The sequence below is a fragment of the Lathamus discolor genome, chromosome 5 (assembly GCF_037157495.1).
Source record: "Lathamus discolor isolate bLatDis1 chromosome 5, bLatDis1.hap1, whole genome shotgun sequence".
NCBI classification, from domain to species: Eukaryota; Metazoa; Chordata; class Aves; order Psittaciformes; family Psittacidae; genus Lathamus; species Lathamus discolor.
This window is the reverse complement of record NC_088888.1, coordinates 112632918-112657671: the sequence shown is the minus strand read 5'-3', so window position 1 is coordinate 112657671 and position 24754 is coordinate 112632918. Positions and strand designations below refer to the sequence as shown.

Below are 24754 nucleotides of genomic sequence, written 5' to 3'. Positions count from 1 at the left end.
ATTACACTGGCCCCTCCAATCCCATTAACAAAGCTAATGATAACTCACAACAGCCTTGGGCATATCTATGTCAGACAGGAATGGAGGTGTGAGGTTATACTAGAGTCCTAAATCACATCTGGTTTCCTAGTAAGGCTCAACAAAAGCAGACTTGAATTAAACCCTGGGGAGTGGAAGCATGGATGTGGTGCAGTGCCCATGCTGATAAGAGAAGTGTTAGCTGGTACAATCCATTTTTAGGGGACTCTGCCTGAGCCATCAACCAGGCATTATCTAAAGACTGTTTCCAAAGTCCTAACTCCATTACCAGACTGATGAGATGCTTTACAAAGGGATTGACTAGGGCATGCCGTGGCAGGGGGGTTGGAACTAGATGATCTTAAGGTCCTTTCCAACCCTAACTGGTCTATGATTCTATGATTCTATGTCATCATGCTCCATTGGCCCTGGTTTCCAGGGAGGCTGCAGCTCTACACACTGAGGTGCCTTGCAGCACTCCTGTACCTCAAAGTCAGGGAGACAACTGGCAGAGAAAGCAGTACAAGCACCTCCAAAAGTGCCAGTAGGATTGTGCAGCAGCACTGTGAAGGCAATATCTCTGTGTCCCAAACACAAGTTTGGAGGGAATTTTGGGTGATGAGTTACATAGCAAAAAGCTGATTCTTCGATGAAGAGCACCCATGCAAGATGTTTATGTTCCATTCAGAGTATGTCTCATTTTACTTCTGTGTTCATACAAGAAGCATCTTGCTGAGCAAATAGTCTCTGTGGGATTACATAGAACCTCTTAATCACCCATCTACATAAGTACAAATGGCCTTGGGCTGGGAGGGAAGTGTTTGCTTGGACTGGCACCTATTCTGCTTGTGGAGGCACTGTGAACCCAAAGAGACCTTTAAGATGCCTCATTTCCTCTCAAATCCCTGCTCCTCTGCCCTCTGTTTTCTGAACTTTGAGCATCTCTGCTCAATAAACCCTTTCTGCATCTTTCTGCACTCAGGGTTCAGACCAGCTGACCCATCGCAGGGCTCACATGTGGGCAGCTCTAAGCCATGGGATGTTCCCAGTGACCAGCCAGAACCCTCCAGAGTAAGGACAGGAGTCCCTCCGAGGACGCACACCTTATAGCAGCCATGGACTCAAACAAACAAGAAGGTAAAGCATCCTCTTATTTCACTTCTTGATAGTATGAAAGACAGCAAGGAGGAAACCTGTTCTCGTATGAGCTGTCTGTTGGCAGCTAGCCCCCTGAGAACACCTCTTAGCCATGGCAGCTTTGGGCAAATGTTCCCTTCTTTTATATTCATAGAAATATCTGAAGTTTGAAGTTTTTATCTTTTATTTTATAAACACTTCCCTCTCCCCTCTGGAAAATAATCCTGTGGCATATGTAATGTCCACTGTGGGAAGTCATTCCTCTCTCTTGCCTTGGACCCATCTCTGCCTTGGGATGTAGAGAGACTTCTAACTGTCAAATGCTTTGTCTTACATGAGGGCACTGTGATGAGGATCTGCTTCTCCCCCTGACATGCTTTATTGCAAGGGGTTCTTGTTCCTATCAGTGCAACAACCCAGACTTCTGCTTGCAAGCACCAAGATGCATCCAGGCCACACTGCTTGCATGCAACCAGTCCTGCCACAGTCAGCAACACTTCTAGAAAGTCTGCAAAGCTCAGGGGTTTCAGGTCCTGGGCTTTAGTGGTTATCAGCTTTAAATATTCTTCATACAGAACAATGTGGGGCTGATAGTACTTGCTTCCCACTCCGAACCCCTTGCAGCATTGTCCTCTGCCTTGCTACCTCAGAGGTGACTATGCCCATATGCTGAGAAACTCCTGAACCTATGAGGAGCAGGGGGAGCAAATTTAGGAGTGCCCATAACTGTCAGGTCAGGAGAGAGCCTGAACCATCTCTTTACCTCTTAGAAGATGCTTGGTGGTGCCAACATTCATTCATGGCATAGGTAATGGAAGAGTTAATTTCTCTATTATTATTATTCTAATTTGATAAATTAGGTCTGTGTACCTCAGCCCCTGCACTACAGCAGCCTGGAAAGGAAATTAACTCAGAGATCTTTTCCAATTAATTGGTATGCCCCCACGGGCTGCAGATGTTCACTGCAGAAATTGGGAGATAACCACAAATCCCCTTTCTTCCCACAGGGCAACTGTGAGGAGCCTCCTCTGCTCCAGCTTTTAGCAGTGACTTTATAGTAATTATCTGGGTTTTGACAGGGAACATGCAGACAGTGCTTCTGCTCATGCTCATGACAAAGGTGGGAGGTAAAATCACGGTAGCAGGGATCCTTTCCTCTCTTCTGGTCTTGCTCAGGAGTTATTTGCTTTGAGTTTCTCCAAGGACACTACAGACTGATTCCTATCCAAACCCAAATGAAAGATTCAGACTTCTGCAGTGCTTGGGTTCAGCCCTCCCAAAGAAAATGTGAAGACAGACCATAGCTCTTTCTTGCTTCACTGCTACCTGACTCCTCCAGCCCTCCACAAAGCTCAGCATTCAATGTCCACCACTGTGCAAAACCAGCATCTCACTGTCCTTCCAGCACCTTGTTTGTATTGTGCTAATGATTAAGAAACATGCCCTTTTACTCTTTTTGGGTCAGTCATTACCATCCAAGGGTAAGGGTCCAGCAGTAACATCTAAACACCATCTCCCTTCTCAAGCCCCAGTGAGGCACCATGAGAAAGCTTCATCATTCACTTAAGGTCAAAAGTCAGTTTCTAGTTTGTGGGGTTGCAGACAAAATTTGGCCCCAGAAGGGGCAAAGCTGAAAATGAAAACAACTTGTCATTTAAAAGATGAAACTTGGGACTTGGGCTGGTGAGACTTCACCCCAAACAGCTGGTTCTTTGAGTTCACGGTTACTTTTCCCAGCCAGCCTCCTGCCCCTTGTTTTCTACAGGACAAACCTTATAGGATCTTCCCTGGAGGGAATCACTGTCTGACCCTGGTAACCTACCCCTCCCCAGGGCTGCAGGACCAGCCAGCATGAGGAGAGAGCAGTACATAGAAAAAGAGGGGTGTACAGCCTCTCCTCCCTCTGCCTCACACTCCTGCGAGTCACTGGGGAATCACAGAATCATAGAATAGTTGGGGTTGGAAAATACCTTAATTTGCTCCTTTTCCTCTGAATCAGGACAAATCCTAAGGGCCAGAACAGGGCCAATTCATAGGTGCCCTTGGCAGTAACCCATATTTCCCCTCAGGGGTAAAGAAATCAGAATGTGTCTGCCTTGGAAAGCTCTGACTTCCAGGCTTCAGCTTTCTACTTCACACACTGGCTGACTGTGTAAAGTCCTCCCTGCACCCTTTTCAAGCCTCTGCAGGACTGAAATTCTATGGTGTTAAAGGCCCAGGTGGGTAAGGGACTTAACGTCTGCAGCCAGCATAGAAAGAGAGAGCTTGGCACCCCTAGAATTGGGACATGGGGCATGGTGAGGCAAATTCTTTGAGGCAAGTGGTCTCATGAAGTGACATTGCCAATGGGAGGTGATTCAAATGAGGAACTGGGTGGCATGGTGTTTCCTGGGAGTGAAGGCCATCTTGGGGAATAACATGGAAAACAATGGCTATTTGACTGTAATTCCCTCAAAGCGCAGTGATAACTTCTATTGGATAACTGGCTTCTGCACTGAAGAGACAATGTTAAAAGAGGAAATAATATATTTAGACTTCTTGGTTTCAGTCCTCATCAATCCTCAGAACTCATTAATACGTAGAGACAATGTCTCTGAAGTGTCCAAAACACTTCTGCAAAATAGATATAAGCTCCTCCATGAGCTAAGTCTGTTAACCTAGGGCTTAAAATACACAGATCAGACTTTTGTGGAGATAACAGAAATATGCACAAATACAGTAAGGGATAAAATCCACAGTTTCACAAGAGAGAGGGATCAGTGAGGCTTTAGGGGGAAAAACCTGTTACTTAAGGCTGGTACACAGAACTGAACTTCACAGGAAGCAATGTAGCCCTGTTTGCACATACAACGTTTCTCACCTCTTCGCAGGTATCAGCTTTATTCAGACACAGGACAGCAAATGAGGTGAATTTAATGTCTGTTTTATAACTGCAGTTTAATTTACAAATGATATGGTGTTCACACCTCCTAAAGTAAGACCTGAGTCCTTTAAAAGTGATTTGTACCTCAAGAGGGACTTCAAACCCTCTGTTCCAGTTATTTATAGCAACTATAATAAGTAATTTTAATTGACTGAAGTTCTTTATTCCTACAGGAGAGACGGAAAGTGTGCCTGTGAGTACCCCTGCAACACAGATTTCCCAGGTAAAGATGAGCAAAATGCCCTAAATAACTCCAAGAGTTTAAAGAGTTACTGACAGATAAATAGTAGTTAAAAAGCTAAATTAAGTGGAAGGAAAATAGAGACGCTTACAAGGAACGTGGCAACTAAAACATGCACACTGCATGGATGAATGTTATACATATCACATCTTGGGTCTTATCTTAAAAGACACTCCAGTTGTGTTTAGACGGGTGATTGGGAGCTCAGCTAATTAACTAGCTGGTATCATTAGCACCAATTAGAGAAAGTCAGTTCACTGGGCTGGAGGGAGATTTCATGGCTAAACCTGATTAACTGTCCCAGGAGCAAGGATGTGTTGATTGACATGGGGTGGGGGTGTTTTCCCCAGCAGGGGACCAAGTCTCCTGGGGGCTCTGGCAGCTCCTTGGACCATGGGGTGCTCTTCTTGCCTGATAATCCAGACCAGCCGGGCTGGCCAGAGCCTTGAGTCTTGCTGCATGTCTCTGTCTGGCTCCCCAGCCAGGAGCTTGGGAACCCTGTCTTTGAGCCCATGTCATTTCCAGGTGAACAGGACTTCCCGAGCTCTGTTGCCACTCTTCATGTTGACATTCTTGCTGCTATCACCCACTACAGATGCAACAAGATTGTCTCTACCAGGGATGCATCCTTCCTGTAAGATGCAGTTTCAGAGTTTCCACAGTGATGTTTCCTAAGCATTTCCAGCCTGCAGGAAACACAACAGAGTTTTGAGCACTTTAAACTTTGGTCTGCTTCAATATGGAACCATACTCTGAAAGACAAGCATACCCGTGGACTGGAAACCTTGACTATTTGAGCCTTCCCTTGTTACTATTGCAACACTGATGCCTGTAATTACTTTCAAGTGCACCATGGCAAGTGGAGAAGATAGTGGCTTCCATTAACTAGCCAGTACTTCTTTTGTCACATCCTCTTTTCCCATCCAGGCAGCTCCAAGCAGGAGCTGTGACTGGATTGCTGAAGGGCCCAGCACAGTGGGTCCAACATGCTGGGACAGTGTGCTGGGAACAACATGTACACATGCTGCTTTCCAGAAAAACCCTGCTAAGATGTGGATACCCTAATGAATCTTCCAACACAAGTTACCAGCTGGCTGTCCCCTTCTGCTTCAGCAAGGTCCCTATGGACATTGCAGTTACCAAAACAGACGACACAGATGTGAAACAAGAGCCAATAGTTCTTGCAGCCCCCTTTAAGTATCTCCATCCTACTCTTCTATCCTTACCCTGCTGCTCTGTCTTTGTTCCTGTCATGCTTACCTAGGAGTATAAATACTGGATATACTCCTAGGCCCAGGTTCTCTGCCACTGTAAATGAGCACAGCGCTGCTGCTTTCCTGCCATGAGGTACTGCAAGCCTTCCTGATGCTTGGCTGTAGAAGTGCTGCCCTTAGACATATGAGTTGGTAGCTGTGCTAGAAATTAGTTGTTCCCTGGTAGAAGCATACACTATGCAGCTCAGAAAAATCAGTTCCAGCCTTTGTGGTAACTGTTGGACTTTGTCCCAGCTTAGTTCCAGGCAGTGTCCTCAGGCAGCCTTCTTTTTGGGTGACAAAATGTTTAGTTTCTTCTTCAGATCAGCTACATAAGATGATGTGCAAAGTGATGGACAGTAGATAAGGTGGGCAAAGTTAACAGACAGTACTTCTTCATGGCTGCAGGTGGTTTTGCTCTTTTCTAGGATATAGTTATAGCAGCAGAATTATTCCTCTGCAGAATTTCTTCATCTTGAGCCTGTTTTCCACTGATTTTGACAGGCTTCAGCTGAAGGTCCCTGAGGGCAGGCCCTGTTGTAGTGTAAGGACCTTAGGGCAGCTGCCAAGGGCGGCAGATGCAAATAGCCATTCTTTTGGAGACACAGAGCTCTGGAGAGCCTGGCTATTGCTGAAGGAGATATCTGGGGACACATATACTCATGGAAGTAAAGGTTCCCTCTCACCCCCTCAGTGGCAGCCAGGGCAGCAAACCCAGCTCCCCACGGCTCTGTCCTCTGCTTTCAACCCCAGTCATTCCTTCCATAAGTCATCCCTGTCTCCTGGCCACGACCACCTTCCCTGAGCAGCCTCAAAGTCTGAACAAAGCATTAGACTGCATGGACAGTCACTGTCTACTGCAAATGGCTCAAATTGCTGGCAGCCACTGAGGAAGGATGGGGAGGCTCTACAGTTTTGCTGCCTCTGGTCCCAGAAGCAACATCAGTCCTGTTCACCCTTCGAGGACAGTACAACAGGTGAGACAAGTAGAAGCTCAGCAAAGGAGGTTTCACAGCTGGTTTCTGTATGTGTATACATATATGTGTGTGTGTGTGTGTGTGTATATATATATACATATATATCTCCACTCTCTGAAAGTAAAGTCAAAACCAGGCTGAGAAATGCTTCCAGTATGTCTTCCAGTCTCACCCTTCTCCTTCCCTCTAGCCATCATCACTTCCTTCACATTGTCACAGTTCCCCCATGTTGGGAAATGTTTACTCCCCTCTCTAGGTGGACTACAATAGAGAGTTCATATTCTCATTGGGCTAGAGGGCAAGTGAGAGTCACAAGTGACTGCTTCTCAGTGTCTTACTAATCAGTCATGTAGGGAGAGAAGGAGAACCCTTCATTTCCCTACGGGCAGCTACCCGGATTGCACAGCAGAGTTACTTGGTCTTGTTAAGAGATTTTACTTGCATGGTTTTTCCACACAGAGCTGAAAAACATCATGGGAGCAGGTAAAATGGGAGTCATGCTCCCCAGCAAGGACATAATCTGCTAAACATGCATGATGCTGGATCCCTCAGTGCATTGCTTTGACAAGTGTGAGAGCCACACTCCAAAGGCAAGTGGGGACTGAAATGTGTATCCTGGCCTAAATTATTTAGATGTCCAAATGCTTTTTTGAACAGTTCTTGGACAGGTTCTAAGGACTCCCTGTGATCATGCAGATTCACTTATCCTCTAGGCATTAGTTCAACTTCAGTTGTTAAGGTGTGTTCCTTAACTTCCACAACTTAAGTACTACAGTTTATTTATTCCATGAATAGGTGAGGCAGAACACCACATTACAGTTAAGCTGTTGCCAAGTTTCTATGCTAGTATAAAATCTGTTCATTTTATATGGTATGTGTTGCATTTTAGAAGCACTGAATTGGTTTAACTTTCCAGGGGTTCACAAACCTGTGAAATGTCTCTGGTCCTGTAGGCATAACTTGGGCAAGACATAAGCATGAGCTGATGCTTCAGCAGCTTCCATTTTCTGTAACAGCTGAGGGGATTTAAAGGGTGCTTTTCTACAGCTTGTCATTAGAAAGGACCTCAAACCAAAATCCATGGCTCAAGCACTACACTGTACAGGCTTGGCAGGAGTTCAAAGAATATACATTGTTCCTGTACCACTCACTTTTGCATCAAACTTGAACCCAGTGCCACAAGGCTCTTAGTATTTCCTTTCTATACTCTGAGTGCTGATGGCAGTGGAGAAGGGAGTTCTCAGGGTTTTAGCACTTCCTGTCCAGCCATACAAGCCCTGGCAGATATGGCTGATTCGTGTTGCTTGCTGCTTTTACCCATCAAGCATCAACAAAAGGAAATGCAAGTGCAAGATGCATTTCAGAGTTCAGAATTGCCACTGCAAGCTGCATGGGGCCAAGGAAGGATGTACCAGGTAGGGCAGACCCAGGCTGGGGTCTGGAGCACAAAGGATACACAAAGAAACCAAGCTAGCACTATGACTGCAAGAGCAGATTGGCCAACAGTGAACCCCAAAATAACAAGTGACTTTCTGCTCTTAGAGGCAAAGCCTATTTTATTCTAGTCCCAATCTTTCTTTTGGCTGTCTGAACTCTGCTTTCACAGGGCATTTCAGTGCACATGGGTACTAAAGTCTCTGCAGTAGTCCCTTTTTACTGACTTTTGCTGATGTCTAGCAGTTCTTGAATCTGAAACCTCTAGATGAGCAATGACTCCAATCCCTGTACCCTTTACAAAGGATCTGTCTAGTTTACACCCTTGCTGGAAGCGTATGAGGAGGATATGGCCAGGCCTATGGGCAAAAACATTTCATTTTTGGTTATCCTCCCCAGTCGTTATGTCCAGGGCCAGTTTCCAGACTGCTCCACTTTGAGGCTGTGACATCCCCATCCTCAAGCAGATTTCTAAAATGGTTAGCATAGGATACAACAGAATAGCACATTTCAGTTGGAAGGGATGGATCTGATGAATCACCCCTTTTCACTTGGAGGAAAGTGTGTGATGCCAAGCCCTGATGCAGGATAGCAAGGAGACTCTGCCTTGGCAATGTCAGCTCGGTGTGGAAGTGTGGCAAGCACCTGAGAGCAGGCATGGGCATATGAACATTTTGCACTGCTGCAGCCCTTGGTATCCCCCCCCCCCCATCTCCAGGCATGTGTGTCAGGATGTCTGATGATGCTAAGACCATCTGGCTCACCCCCCTAGGCTGAGATATCAGCAGCAGTATGGTCATTGCCTCCCCTAGCAGCCATGGCCCCAAGCAGTCCCTCTAACTTTTCAGGCTACACTCACAAGGTGACAATTCCTGTGATACTCTTGTGTCACAGGAAGGTGTCCAGTGTGGCCAGAAAGGATGGGTGAAGGGGTTGAACCAAGGGGTCTGGAGCTCCAGCTGGCTTGGGGAGTCAGGGTTGACTGCCTGAAGAGGGAAGATGCCCTCAGCCTCCTGCTCCTCTCTGCCCTGTCCCAGCCTGTCAGTCCCACTCCTCTTAGCCAGGCAACTCTGGGAATGTGTGTCCAGCCAGACCAGACTGGGGACTGTGGGGTAAGCACTGGGGTAGGAGTGGGGATGTCAGGCAGACGTCCTCCGTGAAGACACTGTCAGTCTTGATTAGAGGAGGATGGTGCATGCCATTGCCCCAAGGTATCGGAAGCCATCTCTGCTCCATTTACAGGACTCAAGCGCCTGAGTTCCCCGGGGTGGCTGTCCTCTTACCATCAGTGTTCCAGTTTTGGACTCAGTTTATAACCAGATGTTAGGCCGAATTTCTGTTGTAAAGGTAAAAACCACTGGTACCGACGTGCCTTGGGCTGCGACCTCGCCATGGGCTTCATGCAGGCAGAACGGGCTCCTTGCTCACAGCAGTGGGGCAGAGTTCAAGGCTGCCAGCCCAAGCTGACCCTGAAGAGGGTGTCCCCGCTTAGCCCCCAGCTGCCTCCCCTCACTGCCCACCTCCACACTGCCTTGTCTGCTCGCTATGCCAGCCTGGCTCACCCTGCTCTGTCTCCTGCTTCACGCGGCTATCAACCAGCTGCCTCCAGCTTAGGTGGTGAGCTCTTCCAGCAGTGCTAGGGCCTCTACGGACAGCAAACAGGGAGAGTGGAGAGTGGGCACAGTGTCACTATGCCAGGGGAGAACCTCCCGCTCCCTCTCCATCATGAGTTAGAGAGCTGTCTCCTTGCTTGGAAAAGGGCCTGCTGACCCACAACAGAGCTTCTCCACAGCCCTTGGAGAGCAAGGAGGTATTAGACCTGTCTGGGGAGAGCACCAGCCCCACAAGCATGTGGGGGAGGAGGACTTGCTCAAAATGGACATATTCTTGATTGCTCAGATGCTTTGGGGATTGATAAATCTGGCTGCTGTTATTGCAAAGCACCTTGGCATGTTTCAGGCTGTCCTGTCCTTCTACAGACTGACAGGCTGCAAACTGCCAGGGAGCCTGGAAAAACTCTAAATCTAAAAAGGGGCACACTGACTGCCCAAGACAAACACATCCTACCCTGTGCTGAGGCTGAAGCAGGGGCCAAACCTCCCTCCATGTCTCCCAGCCATGACTGGAGGAGGAGAAAGAGGTCAGCACCTTACAGGATGGGTTACACCCAGCCTTCATGCCACTTTGAACCATGGGTGACCCTCGGGAACACAGCCACCTGCATCTGGGAGGAGTGACTGAACCCACCGTGTTTGTGGTTCCTCTAGTTGCAGGCATTAGCCTCTGAGTTGAAGGCGGGTTTCACAGAAGCGATGCAGGAGCTGTCACGGATCCAGCATGGCGAGTACGCCCTGGAGGAGAAGGTCAAGAGCTGCCGCTGTGCCATGGAAGAGAAAGTGGCTGAGATGAAGAATTCCCTCAACACGTTCAAGGTAGGAGTGTTAACATCAGGAAGAACTTCTTTACTGTAAGAGTGACAGAGCACTGGAACAGGTTGCCCAGGGGGGTTGTGGAGTCTCCTACACTGGAGATATTCAAGGCCCGCCTGGACAAGTTCCTGTGTGATGTACTGTAGGTTACCCTGCTCTTGCAGGGGGGTTGGACTAGATGATCTTTTGAGGTCCCTTCCAACCCTTGGGATTCTGTGATTCTGTGACCCCCAAGGGGGCTGCATACCTGCCATGCTAGCTTGGGTGGCACAGGGCAGAATTCCCCTGCTTCCATCAGTCCTTCCCGCTTGCAAAGAAAATGAGCTGGCAATTGTTTCAGATATATCTGGTTCTCTTCCTTTGGCTTTGTGCCTCCCTGACTTCTCCAGCCCAAATGTAAGCCATGCCCTGGCCTGTTGAGCCTTCTCGATGGGCCACGAGGCAGTGCTGTGAGCTACCCTGGGCACAAGCAGCCCTTGCTTGGGGCTGCACATGCAACAGCACATGGCCTATTCGCAGGGCCACTCTGCAATACCTCTCCCTGGGCCAGGTCTCCTGCATTTCCTGCAGTAACCCAAGCCACTGTGGAGCAGGGAATTAACACAAAACCCTACAGCCTTTTGAAGTTGCATTCCCACACGACTGGGAGGAAGCACTGCCTGGTTTGATCCAGCCCAAGAGAATAAAGACAAAGGACTGGGGAGAGAGACTATTAAGAAGGCTTCATGTACACTTTAAACCAGCCAGCATCTCCATGCAGAAACTGGATGACTGCCTGTGAGGAGATGGGCAGAGGAACTATGTTATTGTCTTTACGATAGATCTTCCCCATGGGGTTTTGCTGAGTCAATAATACCTTGTGAAGTTAAAAAGGGCTGCTTACTGGAAAAGCCCGTTACTAACCCTCTGACAGGGAGACACGGATAGCACCAGGCAAAAGCAGCCCTGTGGTCCCGGATAAGTGAAGAAGAAAACAAGAAGTGTCTCCTCTGCACATGGCAGAGGTCTCGAAGCAACCAGAGGAAGGGTTACCCATGGCATTGTTCAGAGGTAAAAAGGGGTTTAAAAATCCAGATACAAGAAATTGTGCAAGAAACAGGAGGGGTAAAAGCTGCTCTCTCTGCCTCATGCCCATGTTGACTGTCTAAATGTCAAGTTCCCAGTGAAGCCACTTGTTTGCTTGGGGAAAACCCCACTCCTTCAGTTTACAAAGAACTCTGTAGTCTCTCTCCTCCATCCTGCTGCTCACACTGATGAAACCTGCAGGAACTTCATGCATGAGAGAGCTCTACATTCAAGTAAAGCTTTGTGGAAACTGCCTGAGGGAGGATGTGCTGACAGGGAGGTTATGGAGGGCCTTGTTTCCTTAGGAAAGCAGTCTAAAAAGCCAGCTCCAAGGCCTGACTGGCAAAAGCTTACACATGTGAATGATAAAACTGGGCTCTGAACCAACTGAAACATGTGAATACACATGCTGGAGAACTGCAGAGGGAAACATGCTTCCTCAGGCCCACCTCCAAATGCCATTAAAGGCAGGAGTCCTCCCAGTGCTTTTAACTGGTGGTGGGCGAAGCCCCATGTCTCCATTTCCCACCAGTGCCTTAACCATGCGACATCACGCTGGCTTGGGTGAGTTGCCTGTAGTTGAATCAAGGATTGCCATGCAGTGTATTACACACACTGGACTTGCAAAGGAAGAGTGTCTAATCACAGAGCCACTCTCCCCAGCACCCCGAAGCTTGTGTACTGCATGCCAGCCAGCATTCAAAGCAGAGCTATGCAAGGCTGATGGGCACCCTGGGAATGCTGTGCTTTTGTTTGTTCCTCAGGAGGAGCTCAGCGATGCAAAATCAATGATTGAAGAAATCAGTGCCAAGCAGGAGGAAATGCAACAGAAAATTGAGCAGCTGCAGCAAGAGAAGCGGCGGGAATCACGGAAAATGAAAGCTAAGTAAGGGCGCGAACTCCAGAGCTCTTGAAGTGCTCATTAGCAGCGGTGTCTGTTTTGTTAATTTCCTTATAGCTTCAATGTCTTAATCTTTTCCTGGCTGGACATGTGTATCAACCCTGATTACTACTGGAAGCTCTAGCCTGATGGGCTCCTGATGGTGCAGCCACGCTCTGCTTTCCTGTCACCAGCCTTTTCTTCTCTGAGCAGGGTCACGCAGGAGTATGTTTGCATGCTGCTGGGCCACGCTGTTGCTGTGATGAAGCAGTCAGCTCGTCCACCTTGGCCCTAATAAACCTCCTTCCAAAAACTGAGTTTTGATGAGCATGCAGCTGCTTTGATGACAAATCTAGGCTAGCTCCTTAGCTAATTAAGTCATTTAATTAGATGAAATACGCTCTGCAGAAGAGCAGATCTGAAATAACCTATAGCCAGTGGAAGTTACTTCCAGAACATTGTTCATGAACTACATCAAAGCCAACTCCTTTCCTGGTCTCTGCTGGAGTTGTCCTACTTTTGACTCTGTGCTTATACTTATTGTCTGCCACAGCTGCAGCATAGGAGCTTCACTTGCAGCATTCATACTTTCCAACTGTCTCATTCTTTGTATTCGTACAGAAGAGCACAGAAGGATGATCATGGGTCACAGACGGTACCCACACCTCTCCAGGGCAGCCCGTTTCGATCCATTAACCTCCCAGAACCTGTGCTGATCAATGAAGATTTTACAAGTCTTCTACATAACGTGACTTATGAAAAAGGTAGGAAATAGAGCAGGCAAATTCAGTGCCTTCCCCAGGGAAAAAAAATCCAGAGAAAGGTCACTAGGGTAAGAGGACACTAAGTTTTCCTCAGGTGCCAGCAGCACATAAAGAAAACAGGGGTGCTTCTGTCTGCAGGACTGCTCCTGGGTCTGTGCACACACCTTAGCAGTGTCTTATGACAGCAACCTCGGTGCTGGCCCAGATTTATAAGATGCTGCTCTGTGAACACTGTCCCAAAGTATTCCTTGCTTGCCTCCTCCAAGGAAATGGAAGCAGGCTGGACCTTCCCTGTAATGCTAGTGGCATGGACACAGAGCCAAGTAGGAGCCCCTGATAAAAATCCTACAATCCATAGATTTGTTTCCATGTAAGGGAGCAGAGCACAGAAAGGAGGATCACAGAGACTGGGCTGACATTTAAAAAGTCAGCAAAGGCAGAGATTGGATGAAAATCATGTGTGGTTTTCTGCTATTCTGCTCAGAATCTGGCCAGTCATGGCCCCCCTCTGCCCTACTCTGAGGTCCTATGTTAGCCCTCTCCCTGATATCCCTCTTGCACATCCACATCTTGCACATCTCTCACCCACTTCTCCCACTGCCTGCTTCTTTCCAGTCATCTCACCCCTCCACCCTTCAGTAAGCTCCTTTCCACCCAAAATGGCAGCTGTGCCTTTGTGTCAGGCCTCCATCCTCTTGTTCTGCCTGCTAGGTGCCTCTACTCAACACGCACCTACTGAGCAAGGATGAGCCAAGACTGCTCATGTTCCTCTGCAGTCATACAGCACCAAGCACAGTAGGGACCCTACCTTAGCCTGCCTGCAGGGGCTACTGAAACAGAGACCACAAGAGCCACAACAGTAAAGATCCTCCTTAGCAGAGCATCTAACAGGGGGGGTTTGCATAGCAAAAATGTGAAAGACTGGAAGATCTAACCCTAGTGACTAGGCTTGGGAGGAGGAAGCCTGCTCTACAGCTGCCTTCTCTTGTAAAGTTTCATCTTCATTCTTCAACAGTGTCTGACACCAGGATCATGCCAATGGGAGAAGGAAGCGTGAAAGTCATAGGAGGTCCAGGTAGGAAAACATCGAACTGTCAAAACCCAGTAGGGCAATGATTCAGCGAGGGTGCTTGCTTCACTGCACAGAAGAAATGCTTCCAGGGAATGCATTTCAGAGGAATGTCTTTCACTTTGCCATGTGCCTTCATTTTCATGCTTGCAGTTGAAAAGGAGAGCAAACCTGAGTCCTGAAGTGCCAAATACTTGACAGAAGACACAAATGATTGCTATTTGACAGGAAAAGCCTTTCTGCTTCTGATTTTGCATGTTCTAAGTGCTTTTGCAGAAAGGAAGAATTGATGCTTACCAGTGTGGCAAAGAATAACAAGTGTGCCATTTTGTCACTTGGGAGGAGATGGTTTTTGCAGGGACTACACACCCGGTAGAACTGGTGAGGTGTTTGTTCACACACCAGCTTCCAGATTCCTTGTAGGCATCTGAATGGCAACAGAGGAGTTTTTCTGGCAAAAATAAGAATTGGTCAGAACTAAGAGAAGGGTGTAGTAAGGGGACACTAAGGATCCTGGCCAGTGAAAGGACATACGAGAACAACCATTAGGGGTTTGCACTGTTCACCAGAAGCATTCAGTGTTCTGGATGGCTCTTTTCTTGGAATCCAGTTGAAAATAAAGAGAACAATGGTTTATTGCAACCCAAATTAAAAGCATTTACATTAAAGCAATTCCAGCTCTAATGCACCTGCACCCTCCCCTACTTTCTCTGTGATTTAATAGCCTCAGACTGCGTCCTGCTGCTGCTGTATAATCACATCACACTAAAAAAAATTTAAGAGCCATGACAGCTTACATCCAGTAAGAATGGCATTTAAATCCAAATTATAATAATACTTCCTATTTCTACAATACCTGCCATATTACCAAGTCCTGAAGTATCCCAAAACCCTGAAGTGCAACCATACTTGGAATATATGCTTTTTCTTTTCTAAACACATCTGATTTTGTACCTTATTTGGCCTGAAAATAAATGCTGGAAGACTGCAAACCTTGTTCTGCCAAAGTGCTTGCCAACTGCACTTCTGTTTGTAAATGAACAATACAGTGCTGTAGCCCCTGTGAAGCACAGAGGATGCTTCTAACTCTCCTTCCAGTACTTCACATGGCTGATAATGCAGCTTAGCTGCTTGCTGTAGGATAACCTGTTAACTGGGATGTCGAGACCCATTCAGCTGCTTCTCATTGCAGGAGCACCCATAGAGACAGATGACAGCCTGAAGCCATCTTTGACAACAGAGGGGCAGCCGAAAGTGCATCTGCCATCAACAGTGTGGAAGCAGCCCAAGGACACCAAGGACTGGGGAGATGAATACATTTCAAAAGAGCAACCTGAGAGAGGGAAAGACATGGGCCAAAGCAGATACAGCTCAGCTGACAACATTATATGCGAACCCTCTTTGGCTGGTAAGGACAGAGTAGAAAACTCTGGATAGAGAGGCTCAAATTCACATCTGGTGTGAGCTGGTCAGTAATCAGCTTGTACAGAGGGAGACACACAAGCCAGTTTCTCCTACTAGGGGGGAATTTCTCAGGGCCTCAGTCTCTAAGACTTCTGGCCTTTGTATTTGCTGGTCTGTGCTGTTGACAGAATTGCTCTGCACTCAGGACATCCATTCTTCTTTCCAGGACTTGGCAGGTTTGCAGTAGTGATGGGATTGTGACAGTGCAGTTGCTTAAGTGGGTGAAAAATACAACTTCCCATTGTGCAGGAAACTGGATGTGAATCCCCAGTATGAATTGCTTTACCTTTGATTGCTTGTTTTGTTTTTCTTCAAAAAGTTGGTATTCACATGCGAAACCACATTTGCTTTGGAGGAGCTTTCTTAGCAAACCGTGCCTCCAAGTCATGTCTGGGGCATGCTGTAGCATCAGGCTAGAATTTTATATTTTGGGGAAAATAAACACACAAAGACAATACATTGGTATCACTTTTTGACAGTTTCTACTTTCATGATTGAATGTCAGATCACAAGTCTAACATGAGGCTGTCCTTGAGGTCAGCATTTCCTTATTATTAAACTTTACTATTATCTTCTGGAAGCCAAAAGGCAGAACATCGCTTTGGAGCTGCTGGAGTCAGAAAGGAAATATGTCATCAACCTTTCCCTAATCCTGAAGATCAAGGCCACGCTGCAAGGGCCAGATGTGAAGAGGAGCACCAAAGAGAGAAGGTATTTGATTTAGTGTGCTCTCTTGGTATTTTTTCAGTCAACATTCTTTCAGCATCATACTCTCTCCCACTTTTCTTTCATCTTTGAACACTTAGAGCTTATTTCTAGTTGAAAACTGCAGGTACTGGAAGTTTTTACTGTGATTAAAGACTTTTCTGCCTGTCCTTGCATTCTGTTTACCTCACATCTCAAACCATTTCACTACTACTTCATTTCAGTCTCCTTCAGAGTCCCATCAGCCTCCTATTCTTTCACATGCCTCCCACATCCAAGGAGTCATTTGACAGAAGTCCACTGTGGGACGTGTTGTGCATGGGTTGATGCAGGCTTGTTTAAGCAGTTAGGTGACATATACATTTCAAACTGAAACATGATAGTCTGAAGTGAATTTTAGTTTTCACTCTTTTTCCCTGGAACCTTTCCATCTGGCAAAATATTTTGATAGTTGACAACTTCATTCTGATTCTCAATGAAATCAGCATGAAATGACAGCAAGGCAGTAGCTCTACATCAAAGGGTTGGCTTTGACAGGCCTGACAAATGAAACGACATGCACAGCTGTGGAGCTCTCCTCCTAGCACTCTATGGGATGGCTCAGGACCATGATCCTGCTTCTTTAGCCACAGCAGCATGGCCTTGGACTTTTTAGTTCTACAAATTCTGGTCAGCTACACAATGCACTGGAGAGTCAGCCTAAGAAACCTTCAAAACACTGTAATAATAGCCTACTGGAGAGGGTACCTGCATGTATATAGCAGCCAAAACTGGGCTTCGTGGTGCAGCTGGGACTCCAACAAAAGCAGTTAAAAATACCTGTGTTTGAAGCACCCATGAATGCACACTTCAGCAGTACATGCTTAGGGCTGAGCTTCTGCTCTGTGTAACCAGTCTGATATAGTCTCCCTTCAGTTTCTTCCCCAACTCTTTGCGGTACCTGGTCCAGCAGCATGTCGACTTACTTCACGCTCTGCAGGAGCGAGTCCTGAGCTGGCCACGACAAGGGATTCTAGGAGACATCTTCCTGAAATTAACAAACGATGAGGTATGTTATAGACCTCTATGGAGTCTTCTGCTGTGAATCATGGTGTGGTGCTGGTGGCCCAAGATACCTTGCAGCAGAGGGGCTGTGCTGTGAAGCCATGGCTAGATTAAGACCTTTCAGCCTCCTCTGAGCATAGTCCCAGTGCATGGCAGTCTCTCTGTTGGACCACTTGGTTGGTCAGGGAGTCCCCATGCCAGATCCACCTGTGGGCATGCAGCCACATAGAACAGCCCTATAATAATTGCAGAAGACCTAGACTTGGTTGCAAGAGCTACATAGGAGCCTGTACAGCTCAGATGTCTCTATTTACAGTGATGGTGTGAAAAGAGTGTGTTTCTTTTGCTTCCCTTGCTTAATACTTTGCTCACAGTTATGACAAGTGGGTGGGCAGGCCCCTTATCTTATATAGTTTCTAGCCCAAGTAAAACAATACCTGCTTCTCAGGGTGAAGGTCTATCCAAGCTCTGGCAAGCAGTGGGACCTCTCCTGGAAGGGTGTGTAAAAACGTATCTGATGCTTTATAAATGTTAAGTCTTAAGGAAAGCTTCTTGCTCCCCAGTCTCTGTACCTCTCCCATCTGCTATAAATCTTTACAAACTATGCTCAACAGCTGAGTTAGTTTTATTAAACAGCCTGTCTTGAGAAAGTCCCTAGCTCTGAAAGCTTCACGCAGTTAATGTGATGAGCTCCCAGGCATAATAGTGAAGGACCAACAGTTCCATATTCTGCCTGGCTCTATGACCAAAAATGTCTCTTAACTTTCCTTGTTCTTTTCTTTTTTCTTTCGGTAAGAATAATTTTCTGGACTACTATGTTGCTTACCTGAGGGACCTGCCAGAATGCATCTCTCTGATCCATGTGGTGATCCTGAAGGAGGTAAACTTCCTGACTGCTTCACAGACACGTAATGGCAACATGCAAGCCTGGATCTCTTCATGTTATGCCATCCCACAAAACAGCTCTTCTGCCAATCCACTTGTTCTGTTACTAAATGACAGTTTCCCCAAGGCTGCCATGGCTGGCATGCACCTACAATAGGAAGTTTTAACGTGCTCTTTACTGTGTGTAACCAAAGATGGTTTTGCTGTCACATGACATGTCACAAATCAAACCTCCTAGAAAGCTTGTCTGTACGCAAGCTATCCCAGTCACTATCTCCTGGAAAATGGAAGACTCATCCAAACAGGGAGACCAAGAGTGTGGCTGTTAAGTGCCTTAGCGAGAAAACAGCCTCTGCTGTTCAGATTCACTATCTGGTCTCACACCCTTGACTCTTAGTTTAAATCAGGAAAGTTAAATATAAAGGTAGTTTTAAAGTACGATAACTACAACACTAAGTTGCTTCCAAGACATCCTAATTTAGAAGTCAATCAATTAAATTTTGTTCAATTTATCTGAGCCTAAACTAAGAAATTAATTCTGAACAACAGTTTCTACCTGGAGTTCCAATGAAACTTCACTAGTGGACATTAAACATACACCCCTGCTTAATTATCTGTGAGGAACACTCAACCTAAGGGATTTCATCCTTAGGACTAGTATTCCTGGTGAAAGGAGTTGCAAACATGCTTCCAGAAGCAAGATGTATTACCACACACAACTGCCACTTGATTGGTGTGCTCCTGTGAACTGTTACGATTACTTACATCACAACTACTCACTAAATCCCAGAACCATTTAGAAGCAGACATGTTTTATGGGTGGGAGAGACTCTAAAGTTGCTTTCTCTTTTTCAGGTAGAAGAAGAAATCAAGTCTGATCTCTACATTCTGTTCTTCCATATAGTCCAGCGAATCCCTGAATACCTTATTCATCTACAGGTAGGGCCCCAGGATGGAAACTGTCCTGTTGAACTCTTACTACTACATGTGACTTTTAACTCAAGAGCTGGTATTCAGGCTGGTACAGGTTCAGGGCTTCTGGCTAACGCAGTAGGCTCTCTGAAAACAGAAAAACTTCTGAAAGGGAAAGTCAACTGAAAGTGGCTTAATTTTTATTATTTTCACCTGAAGCTTGCTTCTATTTGACACTTTCTCCATTTGGCCTGACAGAACCAACTTTTGTCCCCTGGCAAGTCAAAAGCTCTGCTGCCTGCTGCTCTCAGAAAGCAAGAGGCCAGAGATGGGGCACACCTACTGTGAGCTCTGACCTAACTCCTGTAACAGAGCTGGCTTCTTTGCTGAGTGGTCCACAGGCCTGTTAGCTGAGTGACTAAGAAGGCTAGAGGCTCCTCAGATCCAACAATCTTTCCTACAAAGAGCTTGCTGATAAAGAGCTCTGGTTCACAGGAGGATTATCTGAATTGTACTAACACATTTCAGACAAAGCAAGCCCTATAAAAACAGAGATCAGTTTATTCATCCATTGCTAAACTCAACCAGTGCATCACCCACACATCCCATGATAACACTTACAGTGGTTACGTGTGTATACCAGGAGGCAGGCCTCATCCAGGTCCCTCAGGAACTGGCACTGCCTAGAAAAGGTCCCACCATGCTTCCACAGAGAAATGCCATGGGCACTCCAGAGCACTAATCCATGGTCCCAGTAGCACCTTCTCCCCAGAAAGGGTTCAAAGACCCCCTCCAAACAGCCTGCTCTCCTCTATGCCCAGAATGTCCTGAAATTCACGGACCAAGAGCATCCTGACTATTACCTGCTGCTGGTGTGTGTGCAGCGCCTCCGGGTTTTCATCTCACACTATAGTCTCCTCTTCCAATGCAATGAAGACCTCCTTATACAGAAGAGGAAAAAGCTGAAGAAGTAAGCACAACATCAGCTCATTCTCTCTATCACCAGGGAAAGGGAGGTGTCGGGGAAGCCTGACACGGAAGGGGGGAAGTGAGCAAGTGGCTGTGTGGTTCTGAGTTACTGGCTGGGCTTAAACTGCAACAGATAGAAATGACCCTGAATGCAGATTCTCAAGCTGTGGTTTGGAAGAGTTCCTTGAAATCAAGACTTTGGACTAAAATCAAAATCTGTTTGCTTTTGCTCCTTGTGATGATTCACTGGGGAATTAGATCAAGACCAAACTTCAAGAGAAGCTGCTGAATATGGAGGGTGATAAAGGGGTGGAGCAGACTGCTGGGGAGGGACTGCTGCCAGGAGATGCATTAAGCACAGGACAGAGAGCAGGATGCCCTGCTGGCTGGGACAGACTAGGTGGAACAGGTTCTTCCTTGGGGTGGGAAGAGGTGAACGGGAATATTAAGGTCTCTCCCAGCCCTGTTTTCTGTGATTCTACATGCTCGTGCTCATTCCCTGCCTTATTTCTTAGCACGACGATGGATTTCTCCTCCCTCAGGTCATCCCTGGTGAAGCTGTACAAAGGTCTCACCTCCCAGTGTACGAGCCAAGAGGTTTCTCCAACACCCAGTGCGACATCTGTCCGGGACAGTGGGATCCACTCGGAAGAGACAATACAGTCATTCCCACCAGCACCTTCCTCTGGCACCACAACCCCGTAAGCCTATTGTCCTAGTAGAAGGCATTCAAAGTAGGCTGAAACCCCTCTCCTCGCCCATACTACATCCATGACACTAAGCAGTTACAGACTGCCATCTGCAAGGTTACTCCTGTGGATGCATAAAGAGATGAAGGGCTGTCTCCCTCCTGCTATCCACTACCATGTGGCTTGTAAGCAGGAAACATCTCAGAAACAACCCAGGGCTGTCAGTGTTCTTGCTAGCTGTCTTAACAGTGTAACCAGGGAGGACATGTATTTGTGCAGGCCTGGCAGTGATGTGCATAGTAACACTCTGCATTATTCACTGCCAGCATTACAAGAATTAGGAAACATGACCAAAGTCTCAGACTAGCAAAAAAAATACTTTTGCACATAGCACGTCACTGAATGATGTGACTCACCATCAGAAGATGCAAGTACACATGGGTTCAAAAAGACAGAAGACTAATTCAAGACAGGACTACTGGTAGCACCCAGCAATCTTTGGCCATTTCTAGCCTACTGATATGAGATGATGATCAGAGAAGCACACAAGATTTGTCTTGGTTTTTTTTTTTTTGATGTCAGCAATTTGTGGCTGTTGCACTTCCTTACATTATCTGACACTAACAAGTTTGGCTTCATGATTCTGAGTCCCCCCAAGTGGCAGTGTTATTAAATCAGACCCTAGCCTCCTTCTCACTATACTACCCAGGCCAATCTACAGCAAGAGAATGGAATTAAAAATCCAAAATGCTGATGAACAGGAGAGGGATGGAGCAGTTGGATTCTCATCTCAGTTTCTATTCATCTCATGGTGTGCAGTACACAAGTCAGCTAAAGCTACTGGATAAGCAGTTCTACCCCTGCAAGTTTGTTCCTGCTAACCCAACCAGGCAATTTCTGTTAGTGCCAGCTCTGTTACTGTTCTCCAAGATATGAAAATCCCTCTTAGCCTTAGAAGCAGGAGAATGGGGGGAGGGAGGCTTGTCATGCTGTCTCTCAGTCATCCTTTAGCATTTCACCCCTTCTGTTTTGTTTCTTGTTTTTAAGGCATTTGATGCCCCAGATGAAGAAACCCCAGCCAACCGTGATGGAGAACATCCAGGCTGTAAAGTCCCCTGACTGGGAAATGGAAAGTAGAAAACATGAGAGGCCAGAGAACATCCTTGCATCCTCCCAGCTCACAGAGCAGGAACTCAAGGCTTTGACAGCCCCTTTACAATCCATCCCTGAAATGGAGTACGAAGCACCACCAGCTGATGCAGTGGGGAACACTGACAGAGCCATCAGGACCTCTGTGGAGCTGCTGCAGGATACGAGAAACTTTGCACCAAGCTACGAAGAGTTTGACTACCCTGGGGAAGTTTTCACCCTGCCAGGACCCTATGAAGATGATGCCTTCCAAAACATCGCTCTCTTTGAGAATTGCTCCCCAGCCTCTTCCGAGTCCAGCTTAGACATTTGCTTCCTTAGGCCTGTTAACTTCACATCAGAACCAGAGAGGACAGATCATGCCTTACAGCCATTGCCTAAGAGCTGCACTCCTGTAAGCAGCAGTACGTACAAGCGTGAGATGTTCCACAGCAAAGGCAAGCAGCTGAGCAGGTCTCTGAAGGAGCTGCCAAGGAGCGCTGAGGGTGTGAGCACCAGGCTCTACAGCACACGGAGCAGCAGCGGGAGCCGGCTGCAGCAGAAGCAGGAGAGGAATGTCCAGCCTCACATGATCTCAGCCTCATCTCGAAGCTCCCAAAGGAGCTACTTCCCCCCACAGAGAGGAGCGGGTGAAAAACAGAGCTTTTTGGAAGTAAGGAGGCATAAATAGCAGGAGGAAAAAAGAAAGGCACGTGGTGATGCAGAAGCAGCAGCAGGAGAAAGATCTGAGATGCAGTTAGGGCAGAACATGCCAAAATAGCTTCCCAGTCCACATATTCAAAGTGCTCATCTGCATGTACATGCCCGAGAGAGGTACAAGAGAGCTCCTTTTCACACCCATCTTCCCGAGGGACAAGCGTGGGCTTGAGGCACACAGCTGGCTGAGTGACAGGTAGAACAACCTTGGGACAAGCTAGCCTCTCATGTGTCTCTAGCTGTCACTGAGCTTCCCCCACAAGTAAATCCTGTGTCCGATCAGGTTCACTACATATGTGCAAAGCTGTTTGAAATTAGTGCTGTAGGGTGGCGCCAGTTAAAAAGGTGTCTTTCCATTTTCTGTGAGGAGTGCTGGGTTAAGAAAAGCTATGGATTTAGTATCAGATCCTCAGCCAGTGTAAACCAGCATGACTTAAACAAACTCAGCCTTTACACCAGAAAGGATCTGGTCCATGGGTTTCGTTTCACCTGCGTCTGTTGCATGGATCACAGACCCTTGCTAAAACCTGTGTGAAAACAGAAAGGCCCCAGCAATAGTGTCTCTTAGATGGGACATGGCAGGCGGCACTCTTGCCCTTCGGGGACACCGCACCTTGCAGAAAGCATTTCTGTAGCCTGCAGTGCCTGTCCAGAGTCAGCTGTGAGCTGTCACAGCTGGGGGGAAGATGCCTTTCACACTTCCTGTGGAAGAGGCTTAGGGTGCTGTGAGGTGCTTTGCTGGTTCTCTCAGCATTGTGTGGAGAAACAGCCTCCTGTTAAAATGAGGCAAGGTGCAGGTGAGGCTGTAGATGCAGGTGATGATGGGAGGATGGTTCCAACAGCCTGACTGAGAAGACAGCAAAGAAACATTGAAAGAAAAGAGAAAGCAAGCCTGCTGAATGAAAGAGGTGGTGGATGGCTGAGCAAGGGAGATGAGTTAGAGGGATAAATGCCATGGGGATACAGCCCGTGTCCCCCCGTCCATGCCCCTGTCCATGTCCATTCTTTCCCAAAAAAAGTGAGCCTTTGAGCTCTGTGGCATTCACCTGCACAGTGCTATGGCCCACAGCAGGGCGCAGATGTGGAGCTAATGCAGAACTGTAGGACATGTTCTCCCCACAGAGCGAAGGAGATCACCATGGCAGTGGTAGGCAGAACTGGAGAAAAGGGACCTGTCCAGAGCCTTGCTGAGAGGGACTCAGCAAGGGGGAGAGATCTTTTAGTGGCACATTTACCGCAAGGTGTGTGTGCTGATGAAGCCTCCTGCCCCACAGATATATAACCAGGCAGCAGCAGAGCAAACAGAAGAGTCTTTCACACCGTATCAGCTCAAGAAGCCTGAAGCCTCCCTGCCCTAGGGTAAACAGCAACGAAAGGGTGGGAAGTTCCTTCAACTGCCCATGCTGGCTTGCTCCCTTGTTGGCAAAAGGGGCTAGTAAGCTCCCCGTAAACAAAAAACTTAGGAAGGAAGGCTACAGTTCCCTCTAACAATGCTTATCTTTCCAGTCCTCTGCCACAGCCTCAGAGCCAGCAACAAGCTCTCTGCAAAGGTACCAGTGCTGCCGAGGCCTGAGTGACCCGTTGCCTCCCAGCCTTGCCAGCACCTCCTTACCCAGCAGGTCCCTCCTAGCACAAAGAGAAAGAGAGAAGGGGACAAAGATGTGAGGTTGCAAATGCTGGTTAAATTGTCTTTTCCCTTTTAGGAGCTCCATGCAGAAGACAACACCAGGTTCTGCCAGAAGGATGACAATGAGCAAACATCCTTCAGCGACCACAACCCACGGCACGAGCCCAAGGGGGGTTTCCGGAGCTCCTTCCGCAAGCTCTTCAAAAAGAAATAAGCAGCCCCAGGAAAGGCAGGCCACAGCCTAAGTGCAACAGTGCTTCCCCAGGTCCCCGAGGGTGGAGGCAGACAGCAAGGCCCCAAGTATCCCTTTGCTAACACAGTAGGTGGAGGGGTGGGGGAGAGGAGACTCACAATTGCCTTACAAATGCATCCCTGCTCTTAGCACAGGGCAGGGCCAGGCTACGGGTTGAAGTGTAGCTCAGCC

The 24754-nt window shown here is 47.3% G+C and overlaps 1 protein-coding gene and 1 long non-coding RNA gene across 2 annotated transcripts; one reads left to right on the top strand and one right to left on the bottom strand.

The window, feature by feature from the left end:
- The first annotated feature begins 1127 nt into the window (after positions 1 to 1127).
- On the top strand, positions 1128 to 24544 carry ARHGEF33 (Rho guanine nucleotide exchange factor 33). The gene is given in 16 exon segments (XM_065682114.1): positions 1128 to 1155; positions 4252 to 4301; positions 10251 to 10415; positions 12242 to 12363; positions 12979 to 13121; positions 14137 to 14196; positions 14299 to 14319; positions 15395 to 15598; positions 16236 to 16365; positions 17275 to 17407; positions 18200 to 18283; positions 19144 to 19227; positions 20022 to 20170; positions 20712 to 20870; positions 21906 to 22667; positions 24406 to 24544. Coding segments are annotated over 16 exon segments (2427 nt in total). The 5' UTR covers positions 1128 to 1133.
- LOC136015745 (uncharacterized) lies at positions 17325 to 20254 on the bottom strand. Its single transcript, XR_010613322.1, has 3 exons — positions 20064 to 20254; positions 18230 to 18436; positions 17325 to 17386 (listed from the first exon to the last, which is right to left on the bottom strand). It is a non-coding gene; the product is annotated as an uncharacterized LOC136015745 (long non-coding RNA).
- Positions 24545 to 24754: the final 210 nt, after the last annotated feature.